At 39.0% G+C, this 18735-nt stretch overlaps 1 protein-coding gene across 1 annotated transcript in view; it reads left to right on the top strand.

Annotated features, from left to right (window-relative positions):
• Positions 1-18735, top strand: part of MTHFD2L (methylenetetrahydrofolate dehydrogenase (NADP+ dependent) 2 like) — a 133349-nt gene that overhangs the window by 51171 nt on the left and 63443 nt on the right. The window contains exon 6 of the mRNA XM_028100504.1: positions 16350-16442. Within this exon, the coding sequence (XP_027956305.1) occupies positions 16350-16442 (93 nt within the window). The remainder of the gene's footprint in view (positions 1-16349; positions 16443-18735) is intronic.

Raw genomic sequence — 18735 nt, 5'->3', positions numbered from 1 at the left:
ATAAGGTTTCAAAACCAATATCTTATTTATGATTGCCATATTGTTCACACCATAGCTGCAGTCTTGAATGGTGAAGATTGACTCCTAGAGCAGGAAAACCTAGTGTCAATGAGCATAGACTCTTTGGTCCTATTGCCTGAACACACATTCTCTTCCTGCATGTCCCTGTGAGATCAGGGCATGCGTGGTTGTTAGGAGAATTAAGTGAGCTGATCCCTGTAAAGGATTTAGTATTCACACATGGAGAGTGTTGAGTACATGTTACCTATTACAGTATATTTATTCTAAAAAGTATTTAAGGTGGGCCACAGCAATAGTTGAAACACAATGCCAATGTGAAATAGTTAAAAGGGAGAAGCAAGGCCTCGAACTAAAACAGAGCCAAGAATAAGGCTATTAAAAATAGGCATATCATTAAATCCTCATGGATGTATTACCACTGCCAAGCACATTGCTTTTCATATACTAGTGCTGAATATATGTTGGGTGAATTTGTTTGAGTCTAAACTATACTTTATGATTGGGTCACTAATTTCATCTTGAGAGCTCTTTCCCCAGAAAAAAATGATCGGTTACCCAATTAAGTGTCTTTAGAATTAAAAATAAATAGGGCACCTGAGTGGCTCAGTTGGTTAAGCGACTGCCTTCAGCTCAGGTCACGATCCTGGAGTCCTGGGATTGAGTCCCGCATCGGGCTCCCTGGTCAGCGGGGAGTCTGCTTCTCCCTCTGACCCCCTTCCCTCTTGTGCTCTCTCTCATTCTGTCTCTCTAAAATAAATAAATAAAATCTTTAAAAAAAAAGAATTAAAAATAAATACATGCTCGGGATAAATAAAACATTTTTTGGTGTTAAAACTGAAAAGTAATTTCTCCTGAGGGTTCATATAAGCAGGAAACTATGTAATGAACTGAGTAATATTCATAACATGCTTTTTAATTTAATGAAATGGCCACATCATATAGGGCTATTTCTGTTATTGCTTAAGCACGGATTAAAGCTAGCACTGGTATGCATTTCTTTTATTTCACCAGCTATTTCTTCTCATTCTCTGTTTCTGGGTCATTCTAGTCTTCCCAACTTCTAAACCAGTGGTTCTCAACCTTAGCTGCCCACTAGAATCATTGAGGGGCTTTTAAAAATATGGTTGCCTGAGCCCAACACAGAACAATTAAATCAGAATCTTTCAAGTTAGACCTGAGTATCAGTATTTTTTAGAACGCTTCATAGAAGATTCTAATATGGTCAAGGTTGAGGATAACTGCTCAAAACATTGGAATAAGCCCAGGGTTTCACTTCTCATTCCAGAACCATTTCTAGGTCATCTTTTCTAGTCCCAAAGTCTTAAATATAACCCTCTGTTTTTCCTAGGTGTTGAGACCCCTGGAACCACTGTCCACTTGACAAGTCCACTTGGATGGCCAATAGGCACTTCAAACTTACCATATGCAAACCTTCAATCTTAATTTTACTCCCCATAGTCTGTCCTGTCTTAGGAAGTAGCACTGTCAGTTCACCCTTGCTCTGTTGTTCAGGCCACCCTTGACCTCTCTTTCTCTCACACCTCATATCTTACCCATTAGCAGTCTGTTTAAAATATACCCATGCTCACATCCACCAAAAAGATTCAAGTTGAGACAGCCATCGTCTTTCACTCGGAGCACTATGAAATTTACAAGCCAGTTTCTCTGCATCCACCCTTGTCCCTCTCCCATATGTTCCACACGGTGGGTCTCAATCACCCATGGCTTCCCATAACACTCAGCACAACATTACATCAGAATAAAGTCCAGATTCCTTCATGTGATATGCAAGACCTTACAGGAGCTGGCCTGGGCTGCATCTTTTTACTCGCTTCCTACCATTCTCACCCTCCATCACTGCCCCCCAGCCATGGCTGCCCTTTGCTTCCCTAGAACACACATCATACGTGCTCATGTGTCAGGGTCTTTGACTTGGTTTTCCTTCTTCTGGAATGCTCTTTTTTGAAGTTATTTACATAAATTATTTTTCTGATTTCCTTCGGGTTTCTCTCCAAATGTTACCTCCTCGGGCTGTCCCTCGCCACCTTCTCAAAATAGCACCCATGCTATTATTCTGTATTCACTGACTCTGCATTCCTTTCTTCATAACATTTATTACTACATAGAATTTTATTCTATGTGTATTTTTTTCACTTGTATATTCTCTTTGTTGAATAAATGAATCTGTGACTTCAATAATTTTTGGCCAAATAAAGGGGCAGATTTTTAAAAATACCTAGAGACACTGGTGGTGAGGACTGAGTCCTCCCTAATAATACTCTTTGTCTCAAAGGTACTTTGAGATAGTTGTTTAAGAGGAGTGAGCTTGAAATGGTATTTGACTAATTAAAAATGAAACCACATTCCTTAGTTGTCATCCTCCTAGTGGCTCAAGTTGTTTGGAAGATAACTGAAGGACTGATCTACAGCAAATCAGACCAGCCAGGTCTTGACCAGATACAAACGCATTTAAAGCCTGGCCCATTTTAAGCATGAAAAGAAGGCTTAGCTCTGAGTGCTCTATAACTACCTCTGTTATTTAAGCGATTTAATCCAGAAAAAGCAACTCAAGTTGAAATAGAAAACTTACAGCGGCACCTGGGTGGCTCAGTGGGTTAAGTGTCTGCCTTCAGCTCAGGTCATGATCCCAGAGTCCTGGGATCGAGCTTCACATCGGGGTCCATGCTCAGTGTGGAGTCTGCTTCTCCCTCTCCAGACTCTGCCACTCCCCCTGCTTGTGCTCTCTCTCTCCCTCTATCTCAAATAAAAAAAAAAAAAAAAGAAAGAAAGAAATGGCAACCTTACAGTAAATGGAATTCAGGAGTCAGGAGAATGCAGTACTATCCTGGGTGGCTCAGTCGGTTAAGCGGCTGCCTTCGGCTTAGGTCATGACCCTGGGGTCCTGGGATCGAGCCCCACGTCCGGCTTCCTGCTTAGCGGAGAGCCTGCTTCTCCCTCTCCCTCTGCCTGCCACTCTGCCTACTTGTGCTCTCTCCCTATCTGTCTGTCAAATTAATAAATAAAATCTTAAGAAAAAAAGATCTGGGAAATGGCCTCTTGATCATTTCACAAATGGTAAAAACTAAAGCTAAAATCGTCCTTTTTGTATTAGAGGCACATGTGTTTTCTGCCATTAGCTGGCCTCTTATCAGTACTGCTGGTGTACATCAGGTGGGGTCTGAAGGTAGAATGTATACCAGAGGAAAAAGAAGTGTCATCCAAGATCCCTCAGTGGCTTCCTAAAAGAGGCAGGGCGATTGTCCAGAAATGCTGTTCTGCCAACTGACGTGACAACATTGTGGTTGCTGGCCCTGAATTTGTAACTCTGAACCCGGGCAGTGCCGCTTCTGACTGCCCAGTGTGGACGGAGGCTGTGGAGCGCCATGATTAGGAGCTTGGGCTTTAGAGCCAGACTGACTTAGTTTGAATTCTGGCTCTTAGATGGTTTGTATGACCTTGGAGAAATTACTGGACTTCTTGTGTCTCTTCAGGTTCCTCATTTGTAAAATGCAAATAACATTAGTTTCTTTTTTTTAATTGACTTATTTTTTTTGACATAGTGTTCCATGATTCATTATTTGCATATAATACCCAGTGCTCCATTCAACACATGCCCTCTTTAATATCCATTAGTTTCTACCTTATAAAAAATACTCTCATGGTATCTTGTGAAGATTGTGTGATAGGAAAATGTATGATAATATGTGTAAGGTGCTAGAACAATGTTAGACGTGTAGTATGTTCTTACATAAGGGTCATCTTAATCACGTATGTTTAGGCTCTGTCCATTTAGCTGCTACAGAGAATTTCTCTGTAGAGAGGTTTTTGTTTGTTTGTTGTATGCTACAAGATGCAATCACAGCTTACAAAGAGAATAAGAAACATATTCCAGTCCAGAATCTTTAGACCTCTGGAGGCATTTGTCCAAAACCAGAACTCAGGCTGCTTTTCTCCTTTGGATGCTGTTCTGGTGATGAATACAGAGTTTTCCTGCCTGTGCTTTCCTCAGTGTTTTGCCTTTATCTTTATCTCTCTCTCTCTCTCTTTTTTTTTTTTTTTGAGAGGGAGAGGGAGGGGGTGGGGCAGAGGGAGAGAGAGAGTTTTAAGCGGGCTCCACACCCAGCACAGGGCCCAGCACAGGACTCAGTCTCACAACCCTGAGATCATGACCTGAGCTGAAATCAGGAGTTGGATGCTCAACTGACTGAGCCATCCAAGGGCCCCTCCTAAACCAGACCATGGTATGAGTTAATGTATCAGGAATGATTCCGTTTTCTCTTATCCAGAGAAAGTGACAAATCAAACGCCTGTATGTGAGAGTCTACCTCCTATTGGATTTGCCATTTTGCTTCATCCGCAAATGCAGGTTCAAGCTGGCATTTAAAGATTTGCCTCATGGAAAAGGAAGTTGAGACTTGTTCTATGTTGCTGTCAAAGACAGATGTAGAATCATGGTAAAAGTTGCAAAAAGGTAGACTTTGATTCTTGCAAAGAAGTTTCTAACTGTCTGGGCTAAATAACATGCCCTTCTCACATTTTTATGGAAAATATTTTATCGTTGGGCAAGGATGGTGAAAGCATAGGGGGATTGAAGCGGAAGCAAAATAAATCCTACTCACATCAAGAATCTTTCTGCCCTAAGACCTTTAGCTGCACATGCGCTGTTCTCAGCTAGAGGAGATGTGGTGCTGTCTATACCCACACTGGGACTTATACCGCCTTTTAACATGGACCTGACCACACTGTATTCTCATCCCAATTTACATATCTGTTTCTCACGTGAGAGTGTGGAGTTGTGTGTCTCCATTGCTTAGCATGGTTCTGGGATTATTTCTTGCTTATTGAATAAATGAAGCCAGGGATGACCTCGAAACACCCAACAAAAATAAACTCCTCATTTTAAGTCATTTAAACCAAAAAAAAAAAAAAAGGCTACTCTAACATGAAGCATATAGTGCTGTTTGTTCTAGCGTCTTTTTAAGTAGCAAATATTTTTCTCCTCAAACTGGCACTCTGTGTTAGTTGCCAAAACTCTTTGCTACAATCTGCAATCTTGTGTAAATTACAGTATAATAATAGCCTAGAAGACTGCTCAGACAGCTCCCAGTAGACAATTCTTGATTGACTGTGGACTTTTATATAGCAAGAAGCATATCTTGCCCAGCAGTTAATTATTAAGTTCTAACAGAACTCTCAGATTCCAGGAGATAGGTTCTAAGTTTTTTATTCTTGCTCTATCTTACAAACATGATGTAAAGCACTGGGCACCATGAAGTTGCTTAAGACTCTGCTTATAAAAGTTTTTATCTGGGTCTTTGTGATAGTTAGAAAAATTAGGCCCTCGCCCAGGCTGGTATCATGTGCACAATAAGAGGGTAAAGCCGAGTGTGGGAAAAAGTCAGCTGAGGGTCAGAGATATGCATCATTCTGCAGAGTAGCTGCTGTGACTTGTTAGTTCTGGTTACCCCAGGGAAGCGCTGAGGAGTTAGAAAGGATTAGGTGCAGCAAGCCAGAGGATTCGCGGAAGAAAAGTAAGAGGGCACCAGACCTGAAAACAGGAATGACAAGAATTTTCACAGGTTAACTAAGCAGATGTTTGCAGGATAGCTAGCTCTCAGCAGCAGGAACAGGTATCAAGGTGCTCATCAGCAAGGGGCAAAGGCAGAAGAGACTGAGGCATGATTTGAACACATTTGCCTTTAACTCCCTCGATGTTCTTCTTTTTTGCTATCAGCCTCTGGTCTCCTGAATAATAGACTGAAAGCCTCTCCATGGGTTGATATCATTATAATAAGAAACTTATCAATCAAGTCTAAATATGACTTTGATATTTCCCATGGGTTTCACGAGTCAGACTCACTGAGGGGTAATAACAAGTTAACTGGATATTGAAGGGAGGGTGGAGTTGCCTAAAAGAGCTCTCTGTGCTTATTGAAATTCATCTTAATATTTTTTCTTTTGCTCTAAACTTTATAGGTTATGTGTATATACAACTCGGTGGATGATTATGTATCTCTCAATTCCGTGCTGAAATCATCAGTGCTGAGGAAGTGGGAGGTTTTTGTTTGGTCTTGATTTTTGTGGGCGTTGGGAGGCTCTCATTCAAGAGAACATACTCGCATGGGTCGCTAATGTCTAAGGGGACCTTTCTGCATATGGGGGGACTATAACTAAGGTAGAGATGGGAGGATGCTTTGTAGTTTTGCCTTGGGATAGTTCCAAACATATACTCTACATTTACTGATGGTGTATAGCAAGTGAAAGAAAGAGGAAACAGAAGGGAGACTCTTGGACTTCTGCTCTGTATAGCTGGGCAGAAGGTGGTACCGTTAACTGAAATAAGACTGCTATCAAATACTTCTAGGTCGGTTGCGTCTCATTGTTCTTCCTTTTCAAAGCTGTCCTCGTTATTGTCTTTTATTTGCCCTTACTAACTTTAGGATGAAATTATATTCTTCCAAAAAATAAAATTCACATCTACCAGTTTTTATTGGAATTGTATTAAATTTGTAGTGAACATAGAATTGTTAATCTTTATGATATGGAATCTTTTATCCAAGAACATGGTTTATCTTTCTAGTTCTTCAGTCTTAGCTATGTCTTTTGGTGTTGTTCTGGAGATTTTCTTTTATCAGATAGACTTTGTACATTGCTCATTAAGTTTGTTTCTGAGTATTTTACCTTTTGTATTTACCTTTTATAATGGAGTCTTTTCTTTCACTTTTTCTTCTAATGTGTTGTTATATATGAAAGCTACTTATTACTGTTTATTTTTTATACTTGGCAATTATTGAATTCTCTCACTGCTTATAATATTACAGTTTTTAGACTATTTAATATTAACACCTTACCTTCTAATTTCTTTTGTTTCCTTTTTGTTCTTTAACTTTTTAAAGTGATTGATTTGCTTATTTTCTTATTTTTATTTTACTGATACAATAATTTAGATCTGTGAGTTTTCCTCTGTGCTTTACCTTTATTTTATAGATTCTAATATGTAGTAATTTCATTATAAATGTTTCTAGAAACTCTGCACAGTTATTTTATGTTTTCTTTTTGACCCAGGAATTATTTATTATTTATTTATTTTTTAAGATTTTATTTATTTATTTATTTATTTATTTATTTATTTATTTATTTGAGAGACAGAGAGGCAGAGGGAGAGGGAGAAGCATGCTCCCTGCTGAGCAGGGAGCCCAATGTAGGGCTCTATCCTAGGACCCTGGGATCATGACTTGAGCTGAAGGCAGACACTTAACTGGCTGAGCTACCCAGGAGATCTGACCCAAGAATTATTCAAAGTAGGGTTTTAAAAAAATTCCAGTGGAAGAAACTTGTAATTTCTGATTTTTTTCAGTAATTATAACTTTATTGATTTGTGATCAAAGAAAATATCTCAAGTTTATGTAGCTGTCTATTTTTTTGGTATTAATTAAAAATTTCTTTGTAGTTAAAATCATACTACTTCAAAAATATTCTTTGGTCACATGAAAGAAAATATATGTTCTACTTTCAAAATGTGATATATTACAATCAGGCACATACCATTAATTATGTTAGTACATTTTCTATATCTTTGATCTGTTGTGCATTAAGAAAGGCGAATTAAATTCAGCAAATACAATGTGTTTCTTTTTCTATTTGTAGTCCCTGTAATTTCTGCTGTATGAAGTATATTTCTCTTTTATATGTTACTTATATATTTCTCATTGTTGTGCGCTCATTTGAATCATGTCTTTGCATTATAATGTGTACTTCTTTGTCCTATTTAATGCTAAATTTCTCCTTATTTGACAATAAGAACATCTTATCTTTTTTTGTCATTTTCCTGGTACACGTTTGCCCATTTTTTATTTCTAACATTTCCAAACAGCTTTGTTTTAGATGTACCTTACATAAAGTAAAGAATTAGATTTTGTTTTTGCTTTGTGAGCCAATTTGAAATATTATTCTTATAAATAGGTAACTTAGGAAAATTTATTATGATTATAAATATGAATGAACTGAACTGTCTGGCATATTATTTTCTGTTCTGTTTGTTGTTTTTATCGCTTTGGTTCATTTTTTACTTTTTTTTTCTTTTTGTATATGGTTCTTCTGATACTTAGGAAGGTTTGTTGTTACTCTAATAGTTTTAACTTTACACAGTACTCTTAGTTCTCTTTTCTTCATATGGTATCTATGATACTTTAATAAAAAAACGATAAAAATGCTTTCTTTTCCTTCCCTGATTTCATTTCTTTTGTCTCCTACTTAATATTTGCCAATAAAAATGATCTTTTAATGTTTTTACCTTATAATGCTAAATATTCTTATGCTTCTATTATTTGATTGATCAGCTTTAAATGTTTTCTACTGATTCTAGTCATAGGATAGTAGGTGATCAGCAAACTTTCTCGTCTTTGCCCTTTCCATTCTAATTTTGTTAGTTGTACCATTTCTCCATAATCAGAGCAAATAGCACTTACATTTTGTCTATCATCCCAATCCTCATATTTTTTAAGTCTTAGTTTTATGACTAAATATATTCCAAACTCTCTCCAACAGTCGTTTTGCTAGTTTCCTCAGGTATATGATATTTAATTTATTAAAGTTAATCATTTAGCAAGTTCCTCAGGAAAAACACATGGGAACAATATTCCCTGAGGCCTTACAGTTTCAAAATTGTAACCTTTAATTTTGGAGGATGATTTTACTGGATATAAAATCCTTCCCTCCCAATTTTTTTTATATGAGCCTCTCATTCTCTGTATTTCTTTGCTGCCTTTCTTCCTGTGTGGTATATGCTAACTCAGCCAGTCCTGGGTAACTCTCACATATTTTTTGGAGTCTATGGAAAATATGTCTTCTAATTTTGCTAAAAATGGAGATCATGGAGTTTTTGTTGTTGTCATTAAGAGTGTAGCATTTGTATGTTACCTAGGAGGAAAAGAGAGAAGGCCCCGTCCCACACAGCTGTGGCCTCACGGGAAGTCCTTCTCTGACTCCCCTCATTCCTGCCTTTCTTTCACTCCTCTTCCTTGGCTCACACTTGAAGCACTGCAGACCCCTCAGGCTGCTAACTTCTCTTATTTATACATCAGTTCCTTAAGACCTGTATGAATACTTCCTGTTATATCTTACACCTCTTTGTCATTTCTTAAACACATAGCTTCAAAATTAGTCCATTTTTTTCCTGTTATTCTGTTGGTTTGGAATGCTCTTTACTTCTTTCCCTAACTAGTATACCCTTGCTCATACTTTGAGACCCAAAAACAGTATACTATCTCCTTTAGGAACCCTTCCTAGACACCCTCAAAAGAGGAGACAGAATTAATCTCTCAGCTGTGATCCCACAATACATTGCCCCATTTTGGGTGCACTTATCTTGCTGTTTTCAGTATTTATATACCTTGTTATCAGGCCAATGAGTATCCCCTGCATTTACATATTAACCCGTCAATACAGAACTTTCAAATGCTGGGTTTCTGGACTCTTACTTACAGCTCTTTTATGATGGTCAGCACATACTCTCATTTGGTCTTAGTTGATTTTCCACTGGTTAATTGAAGGGTACAATATTCTGGGTCATCTAGGTTTTCTTTCTTTTTTTTTTATTTGAAAGTTCTGATTATTTTCTTATCTGTAAAATGAAAACAAAATATTAATGTCTTCCTCATAACACTATTGTAGACATTAAATGAACTAATGCAGGTGAAGTCTTAAACACAATACCAGGTGTGGAACATGCAACAAACTTAGCTATTATATTTTGATGAGCTGTGCCTCTGAAAAATTGAAGAGCCATGAGAAGAAATAGTACCATAACACCAGTAGAATTCTTTTTTTTTTTTGATGTAGTGTTCCATGATTCATTGTTTGCATATAACACCCAGTGCTCCATTCAATACGTGCCCTCTTTAATACCCATCACCAGGCTAATCCATCCCCCCATGCCCCTCCCCTCTAGAACCCTCAGTTAGTTTCTCAGAGTCCATAGTCTCTCATGGTTCATCTCCCCCTCTGATTTCCCCCCTTCATTTTTCCTTTCCTACTATCTTCTTCTTTTTTTTTTAAACATAATATATTATTTGTTTCAGAGGTACAGGTCTGTAATTCAACAGTCTTACACAATTCACAGCGTTCACCATAACACATACCTTCCCCAATGTCTATCACCCAGCCACCCCATCCCTCCTACCCCCCACTACTCCAGCAACCCTCAGTTTGTTTCCTGAGATTAAGAATTCTTCATATCAGTGAGATCATATGATACATGTCTTTCTCTGATTGACTTATTTCGCTCAGCATAATACCCTCCAGCTCCAACCATTTCATTGCAAATGGCAGGATTTTATCCCTTTTGATGGCTGCATAATATTCGATTGTGTGTGTGTGTGTGTGTGTGTGTGTGTGTGTGTGTGTGTGTGTATACACCACATTTTCTCTATTCATTCATCTGTCGATGGACATCTTGGCTCTTTACATCATTTGGCTGTTGTGGACATTGCTGCTATAAACATCGGGGTGCACGTACCCCTTCGGATCCTGTCTCACATTTAGGTCTTTCAACCATTTTGACTCTATTTTTGTGTGTGGTGTAAGGAAATGGTCCAGTTTCATTCTTCTGCATGTGGCTGTCCAATTTTCCCAACACCATTTGTTGAAGAGACTGTCTTTTTGCCATTGGATATTCTTGCCTGCTTTGTCGAAGATTAGTTGACCATAGAGTTGAGGGTCCATTTCTGGGCTCTCGATTCTGTTCCATTGATCTATGTGTCTGTTTCTGTGCCAGTACTATACTGTCTTAATGATGACAGCTTTGTAATAGAGCTGGAAGTCCGGAATTGTGATGCTACCAGCTTTGCTTTTCTTTTTCAACATTCCTCTGGCTATTCGGGGTCTTTTCTGCTTCCATACAAATATTAGGATTATTTGTTCCATTTCTTTGAAAAAAGTGGATGGTATTTTGATAGGGATTACATTAAATGTGTAGATTGCTCTAGGTAGCATTGACATCTTCACAATGTTTGTTCTTCCAATCCATGAGCATGGAACGTTTTTCCATTTCTTTTGTCTTCCTCAATTTCTTTCATGAGTATTTTATAGTTTTCTGAGTACAGATTCTTTGCCTCTTTGGTTAGATTTATTCCTAGGTATCTTATGGTTTTGGATGCAATTGTAAATGGGATTGACTCTTTAAGTTCTCTTTCTTCTGTCTTGTTGTTGGTGTATAAGAATGCCACTGATTTCTGTGCATTGATTTTATATCCTGCCACTTTACTGAATATCTGTATGAGTTCTAGCACTTTTGGGGTGGAGTCTTTTGGGTTTTCCACATGAAGATGATATGATCTGCAAAGAGTGGGAGTTTGACTCCTTCTTCGCCGATTTGGATGCCTTTGATTTCTTTTTGTTCTCTGATTGCTGTGGCTAGGACTTCTAATACTATGTTGAATAGCAGTGGTCATAGTGGACATCCCTACCATGTTCCTGACCTTAGGGGGTAATATCTCAGTTTTTCCCCGTTGAGAATGATACTCGCCGTGGGTTTTTCATAGATGGCTTTTATGATATTGAGGTATGTACCCTCTATGCCTATACTCTGAAGAGTTTTGATCAAGAAAGGATGCTGTACTTTGTCAAATGCTTTTTCTGCATCTATTGAGAGGATCATATGATTCTTGTTCTTTCTTTTGTTAATGTATTGTATCACATTGATTGATTTGTGGATGTTGAACCAACCTTGCAGCCCAGGAATAAATCCCACTTGGTTGTAGTGAGTAATCCTTTTAATGTACTGTTGGATCCTATTGGCTAGTACTTTGGTGAGAATTTTTGCATCCATGTTCATCAGGGATATTGATCAGTAATTCTCCTTTTTGATGGGGTCTTTGTCTGGTTTGGGGATCAAGGTAATGGTGGCCTCCTAAAACGAGTTTGGAACTTTTCCTTCCATTTCTATTTTTTGGAACAGTTTCAGAAGAATAGGTATTAATTCTTCTTTAAATGTTTGGTAGAATTCCCCTGGGAAGCCATCTGGCCCTGGGCTCTTGTTTGTTGGGAGATTTTTGATGACTGCTTCAATTTCCTTAGTGGTTATAGGTCTGTTCAGGTTTTCTATTTCTTCCTGGTTCAGTTTTGGTAGTTGATACATCTCTAGGAATGCATCCATTTCTTCCAGGTTATCTATTTTGCTGGCATAGAGTTGCTCCTAATATTTTCTTAGAATTGTTTGTATTTCTTTGATGTTGGTTGTGATCTTTCCTCTTTCACTCATGATTTTATTTCTTTGGGTCATTTCTCTTTTCTTTTTGATAAGTCTGGCCAGGGGCTTATCAATCTTATTAATTCTTTCAGAGAACAAGATCCTAGTCTCGTTGATCTGTTCTACTGTTCTTTTGGTTTCTATTTCATTGATTTCTGCACTGATCTTTATTATTTCTCTTCTCGTGCTGGGTTTAGGCTTTATTTGCTCTTCTTTCTCCGGCTCCCTTAGGTGTGGAGCTGGTTGTATATTTGAGAACTTTCTTGTTTCTTGAGAAAGGCTTGTATTGCTATATACTTTCCTCTTAGGACCGCCTTTGTTGCATACCAAAGATTTTGAACAGTTGTGTTTTCATTTTCATTTGTTCCCATTAATTTTTTTAATTCTTCTTTAATTTCCTGGTTGACCCATTCATTCTTTAGTAGGATGCTCTTTAGCCTCCATGTATTTGGGTTCTTTCCGACTTCCTCTTGTAATTGAGTTCTACTTTCAAAGCATTGTGGTCTGAAAATATGCAGGGAATGATCCCCATCTTTTGGTACTGGTTGAGAGCTGATTTGTGACCTAGGATGTGATCTATTCTGGAGAATGTTCCATGGGCACTAGAGAAGAATGTGTATTCTGTTGCTTTGGGTTGGAATGTTCTGAATATATCTGTGAAGTCCGTTTGGTCCAGTGTGTCATTTAAAGTGTTTATTTCCTTGTTGATCTTTTGCTTAGATGATCTGTCCATTTCAGTGAGAGGGGTGTTAAAGTCCCCCACTATTATTGTATTGTTGTCAATGTGTTTCTTTGCTTTTGTTATTAATTGCCTTATATAATTGGCTGCTCCCATGTTAGGGGCATAGATATTTACAATTGTTAGATCTTCTTGTTGGATAGACCCTTTAAGTAGGATATAGTGTCCTTCCTCATCTCTTAGTATAGTCTTTGGTTTAAAATCTAATTTGTCTGATATAAGGATTGCCACCCCAGCTTTCTTTTGGTGTCCATTAGCATGGTAAATGGTTTTCCACCCCCTCGCTTTCAATGTGGGGGTGTCTTTGGGTCTAAAATGAGTCTCTTGCAGACAGCCTATCAATGGGTCTTGTTTTTTAATCCAATCTGATAGCCTGTGTCTTTTGATTGGGGCATTTAGCCCATTTACATTCAGGGTAACTATTGAAAGGTATGAATTTAGTGCCATTGTATTGCCTGTAAGGTGACTGTTACTGTATATTGTCTGTGTTCCTTTCTGGTCTATGTTACTTTTAGGCTTGCTCTTTGCTTAGAGGACCCCTTTCAATATTTCTTGTAGGGCTGGTTTCATGTTTGCAAATTCCTTTAGTTTTTGTTTGTCCTGGGAGCTTTTTGTTTCTCCTTCTCTTTTCAATGACAGCCTAGCTGGATATAGTATTCTTGGCTGTATATTTTTCTCGTTTAGTGCTCTGAATATATCATGCCAGTCCTTTCTGGCCTGCCAGTTTCTGTGGATAGGTCTGTTGCCAATCTAATGTTTCTACCATTGTAGATTACAGATCTCTTGACCCGAGCTGCTTTCAGGATTTTCTCTTTGTCTCTGAAGACTTGTAAGTTTTACTATCAGATGTCGAGGTGTTGACCTATTTTTATTGATTTTGAGGAGGGTTCTCTGCCTCCTGGATTTTGATGCCTGTTTCCTTCCCCAAACTAAGGAAGTTCTCTGCTATAATTTGCTCCAATATACCTTCTGCCCCACTCTCTCCTTCTTCTGGGATCCCAATTATTCTAATATTGTTTTGTCTTATGTTATCACTTATCTCTCGAATTCTGCCCTCGTGATTCAGTAGTTGTTTATCTCTTCATTTGGTCTTCTATATCACTAATTCTCTCTTCTGCCTCATTTATCCTAGCAGTTAGAGCCTCCATGTTTAATTGCACCTCATTAATAGCCTTTTTGATTTCAACTTGGTTAGATTTTAGTTCCTTTATTTCTCCAGAAAGGTTTTCTCTAATATCTTCCATGCCTTATTCAAGCCCAGCTAGTATTTTTATAATCGTCATTCTGAACTCTATTTCCAACATCTCACTAGTGTCTGTATTGATTAGGTCCTTGGCAGTTGGTACTGCCTCTTGTTCTTTTTTTCGAAGCGATTTTTTCCATCTTGTCGTTTTGTCCAGAGGAGAATAGATGAATGAGAGAACCAAATGCTAACAGGGTAACAACGACCCCAGAAAAATACACTAAACAAATCAGAAGAGATCTGAAACCGGGGGAAAAGAAAGGGAAAGAAAGAAAAAAGAAAAAAAAAAAGAAAAAGATTAAAAAAAAAGAATATGATCAAATATGATCAGGCTGGTGCATAGATCAGTGCCACACACTAGATTTTGGGCATATTTTAGTCTGTTAGAAGAAAGTGCCTCCCAAAATTTTAAAGAAAGAAAAGCTTATATATGTACAAAAATAAGGGTAAATACTATGAAGGGATGGAATATGACTGTAAAGATGAAAATTATAAAAGATTTTATAAAAGGAATTGATAAGATAAGAAGTTGGTTGAAAAAAGAGAGAAGAGGAATTAAAAAAAAATAGAGGAGAGAATGTGACCAGGCAGGAGACTAGAACAAAGCCATTCACTAGAGATTTAGGGTATATTTTGGTCTGTTAGAAGAAACTGTATCCCAAATTTTAAAGAGAGAATAACTTATATATATATATATACAAAGAATAAGGTTAACTAAAACGAACAGATAGAACATGACTCTAAAAAATGAAAAACAAAAAAGATTTTTTAAAAAGGGATTGATAAGATGTTGGTTGAAAAAGGGAAAAAGAAAAATTAAAAAAAATAGAAAAAGAAAAAAGAAAATTAAAAAAATTAACTTTGAAAGACTGAAGAATCATGGGGAAAAAGCCATGAATTCTATGTGCAGTATTCCCCTAGCGCTAGAGTTCTGCTGTTCTCATTGATCGGTAAACTTGGTCTTGGCTGGCTGTTCTTGCTGATCTTCTGGGGGAGGGGCCTGTTGCCGTGGTTCCCAAATGTCTTTGCGGGAGGTGGAATTGCCCCGCCCTTGCCAGGGGCCAGGCTAAGTAATCTTCTCGGGTTTGCTCGGGAGCTTTTGTTCCCTGCAAGCTTTCCGTACAGCTTTGGAGGAGGAGAGTGAAAAAGGCAGCCTCCCAATCTCCTACCCGAGGAGCCATGAACTCGGGGCCCCACTCCCCAGCGAGCCCCCAGAGAAAAGCAGTCAGTCACTCCCATCTCCCCGGTCTCCGGCCGCACTCTGTGCTCACCCGGCCTGTGACCAAGCGTTTCTATCTCTGGCACCCGACCCCCTGTGGAGTCTCCAAACCCAGCAGATCCCTGCCGTGCGCTCCCGCGCCACTCCTCCCAGGGGAGGAAGGGGAGTCTCCCCGGATCTGCCACTTGTTGGGTCCCTGCTGGAGGAGCAGTGGCCTGACTGTGCCGTGGATCACAGTTTATGGCAACCCCGAGCTGAGAGCCCACTCCTCGGCTCCATCTGTATAGCCAGCTTCCCCGCTCCGATACCTGGGAGCTGTGCCACATTCAGGCACCCCCGGTCTTCCTGTGACCCCGAGGGTCCTGAGACCACAATGTCCCAGTGAGGGTTCCACCCCCCCCCCCGCCTTAGCCACTGGAGCGACCTCCCTCAGCGGAGTCTTCTAAAAGTTCCAATTTTGTGCTTCACGGCTCTATCACTTGCCGGTAGCGGCTGATGGAGGCCTCCTCCCATGGTCTATCTTCCCAAATATTGCCTTGGATTCACTTCTCCACACATCCTACCTTCCAGAAAGTGGTCGCTTTTCTGTTCAGAGAGTTGCTATTCTTTTCTTCGATCTCCTGTTGCACTTATAGGTGTTCAGAATGGTTTGATCCCTATCTAGCTGAATTCCTGGGACCAGACGAAATTTAGGTCCCTACTCCCTCTGCCATCTTGCTCCTCTAAAACCCTCATCTAGGTTTTCTTATCTTGCTTTTGTTCTTCATTTCAAAGCAATTTTCCTCCTCTTACGATGTCACTGAATCTCCTCTAGAATTGGAGCATTCATAAATTTTGGAAAAGCTCAGTAACCATTAATGGAAGTTCTTCTCCATTCCAGGTGATGCAACGGTGACCATAGCTCACAGATACACTCCCAAGGAACAACTGAAGATCCATACTCAGCTGGCAGATGTTATCATAGTAGCTGCCGGTAAGTCTTTAGTGGCTGTTATTTGGTGGAGTATCATCAGCAGAGTAATTCCTGCCCCAATTGCTGACATGTCTGTAAAGACAACTGCTTGGGAGAGTTAGGTATACCTACGACTCACTTCCATCAGCTGGATCCTGTCTCTTGGCAATTATTATATTGGCTCGTTGTGCCTACGTCAACATTTGTCACTTCATTATGGAAAACCCAAACAGCCTTTGGAATGACAGATGAAGCACAGGAATGAACATGTACATTGCCACCTCCTTCACAGACACGGTTGATTCGAAATATGAATGAGTTATGGGGAGATGGGTAGGAAATGCTCTTGAAGAGATAGCCAGGGCTAGCTCGTGGAGGAGCTTGGGAAGGGCATTGATAGAGGCCAAGGACAGCTGAGAGCAGGAGATTGACGTGGCCTGGCTTATGGTTTTAAAAGAGTGCTTAAACTAGGTCAAGGAGTGTGGACTCCAGAGCAGTGAGAGGAGAACAGAGAAGAGATACTGGGTTTTCATTTATGGGATCTAGGATTTGTCCTAATTTGTTTTATATTCGAACATACAAAATAATTCTACCCTTTACTTCTACCTCTCCTCTTGCCACATAGTATTTCTACATTGCAGACAATTGTGACTCTTCTTGCTTTATTCAAGGCTTGAATGAGATCCTTTCTCATTTTGTTTTTCAATTAGATATTATTGGTAATTTCTAGACTTTACATTTGAATCGCTGGGTGGTTACAAACGGTAAAAGGAAGAGTCAAAGTTCCAGAAGAAATTGAGTTTGATGATGAGAATAATGATAGTTTAAATTAGTTTCAACCAAATTTAGTTTACTTTCTTATTCTGATATAGGCCCTTCTCTGGAACTGAGGATATATATATATGAAGACTCCAGGTAGAGAAATTTGCCTCCTGATAGAGTAAAAATACAAATGCTCCCTTTTCTGGAAGTCCCCAGTAAGCTGGTACGGCTAACCACATTTCCGGTTTTTCTGAGAAATATATTCAGGTGATATTAAATGCAAATTTTTGAATGGGATTGACAGAAGGAGACAGACATTTAGAGAAACAATAAACTTTTTCAGACCAAAATAGGAGCCAGGAGGTACTCGGGCCATAGCAGCCATCCCAGGCAGGTCATCCTGTGACCACCAGAGGGCACCAGGCAGGTGACAGCTATGGTAGACAGCCACACTCCATCCCCGTCCTGGAAGGAGGACATTTTGAATGACAGTAGTATGAACAGGCCTTGTATTCCAGCCCTAATGCCTATAACTAGACACAAAGGTATGCTGAATGCTGGAAAACAGCCCTGTAGATAACCCTGCAGTCGTCCTGAAGAAATAAATAAATATTTGGATAATGGGAAATTTGGGGGGAGAGAATTGAGAATTTATAAGAAATAACTAAAGATTGCCCATTTCCACGTCTTTACTAATCACCTGGAGAATTTAAGGATAAAATATGTCGATATCGGTAAGTTACAGTGAAATTAAATGGACAAATTAACATAAAAAAGAAATTCCGTGTCACGAGACAATAGGACTGAAATCTTACTAAAATGAACCACATCATGCATTCTGTGTGGGAAATAAACAAATACAATTAGCAGTGGGTATTAAAGAAGGAGATAGTGATCTAATGGCAGAGGTAGCTGGAACAGGGAGGGCTGGCTCGTTGGCATAACTAGAATGTCAGCATATATGGAAGCAGTCCCATCGAGGAGTCAGGAAGAGTAGAAGGAGGAGTGGTGCATGATGTATCCGAAAGATCGATAATGTCTTTTGATAATGTCTGAGGGATGACAATGAAGAATGTAGTGATGAAATCTCAGAATGGGCTTGCAGAAGAAAAAAGTAAAAAAGGAAATCATTGTGTAAAGATCCTGAGGCATGAATAAAATTAGCTTATGTTAATGTTCATCTCACCCCTCCAGTTTCTCAAATTCCCATGGTCCCATTCTTGTAAGTTTAACTATGTATTGCTGCACATTCAAGATTTAGATTAATTTAGAAGCTCAAATCTGAAAGTAAGATCCTGTCAAACTACGCATTTAGAAATAAGAAATTCAAGTTTCTCCTCAAAACTACTCTCTGAGTTCACAGAGAATGAAGCTGTTTCTGGGGCGCTTTATTGGACCGTGGTTATGGCCCTTAACATCTGTTTATGACTGTCCATCACCTTCACTAGCCTATAGCAGGAACGGGACCGATATATATATATTTTTTAACATGGTATGTAAGTGCTTCAAACAATATCTGACAACATAGTGAGTATTCAATTAATGTGTGTTG

The sequence above is a fragment of the Eumetopias jubatus genome, unplaced genomic scaffold (assembly GCF_037043125.1).
Source record: "Eumetopias jubatus isolate StellerSeaLion01/CBP00866 unplaced genomic scaffold, mEumJub1_p1.0 scaffold_2, whole genome shotgun sequence".
Lineage (NCBI taxonomy): Eukaryota > Metazoa > Chordata > Mammalia > Carnivora > Otariidae > Eumetopias > Eumetopias jubatus.
Note: the sequence above shows the minus strand (reverse complement) of the source record. Positions and strands in the feature narration are given on the sequence as shown.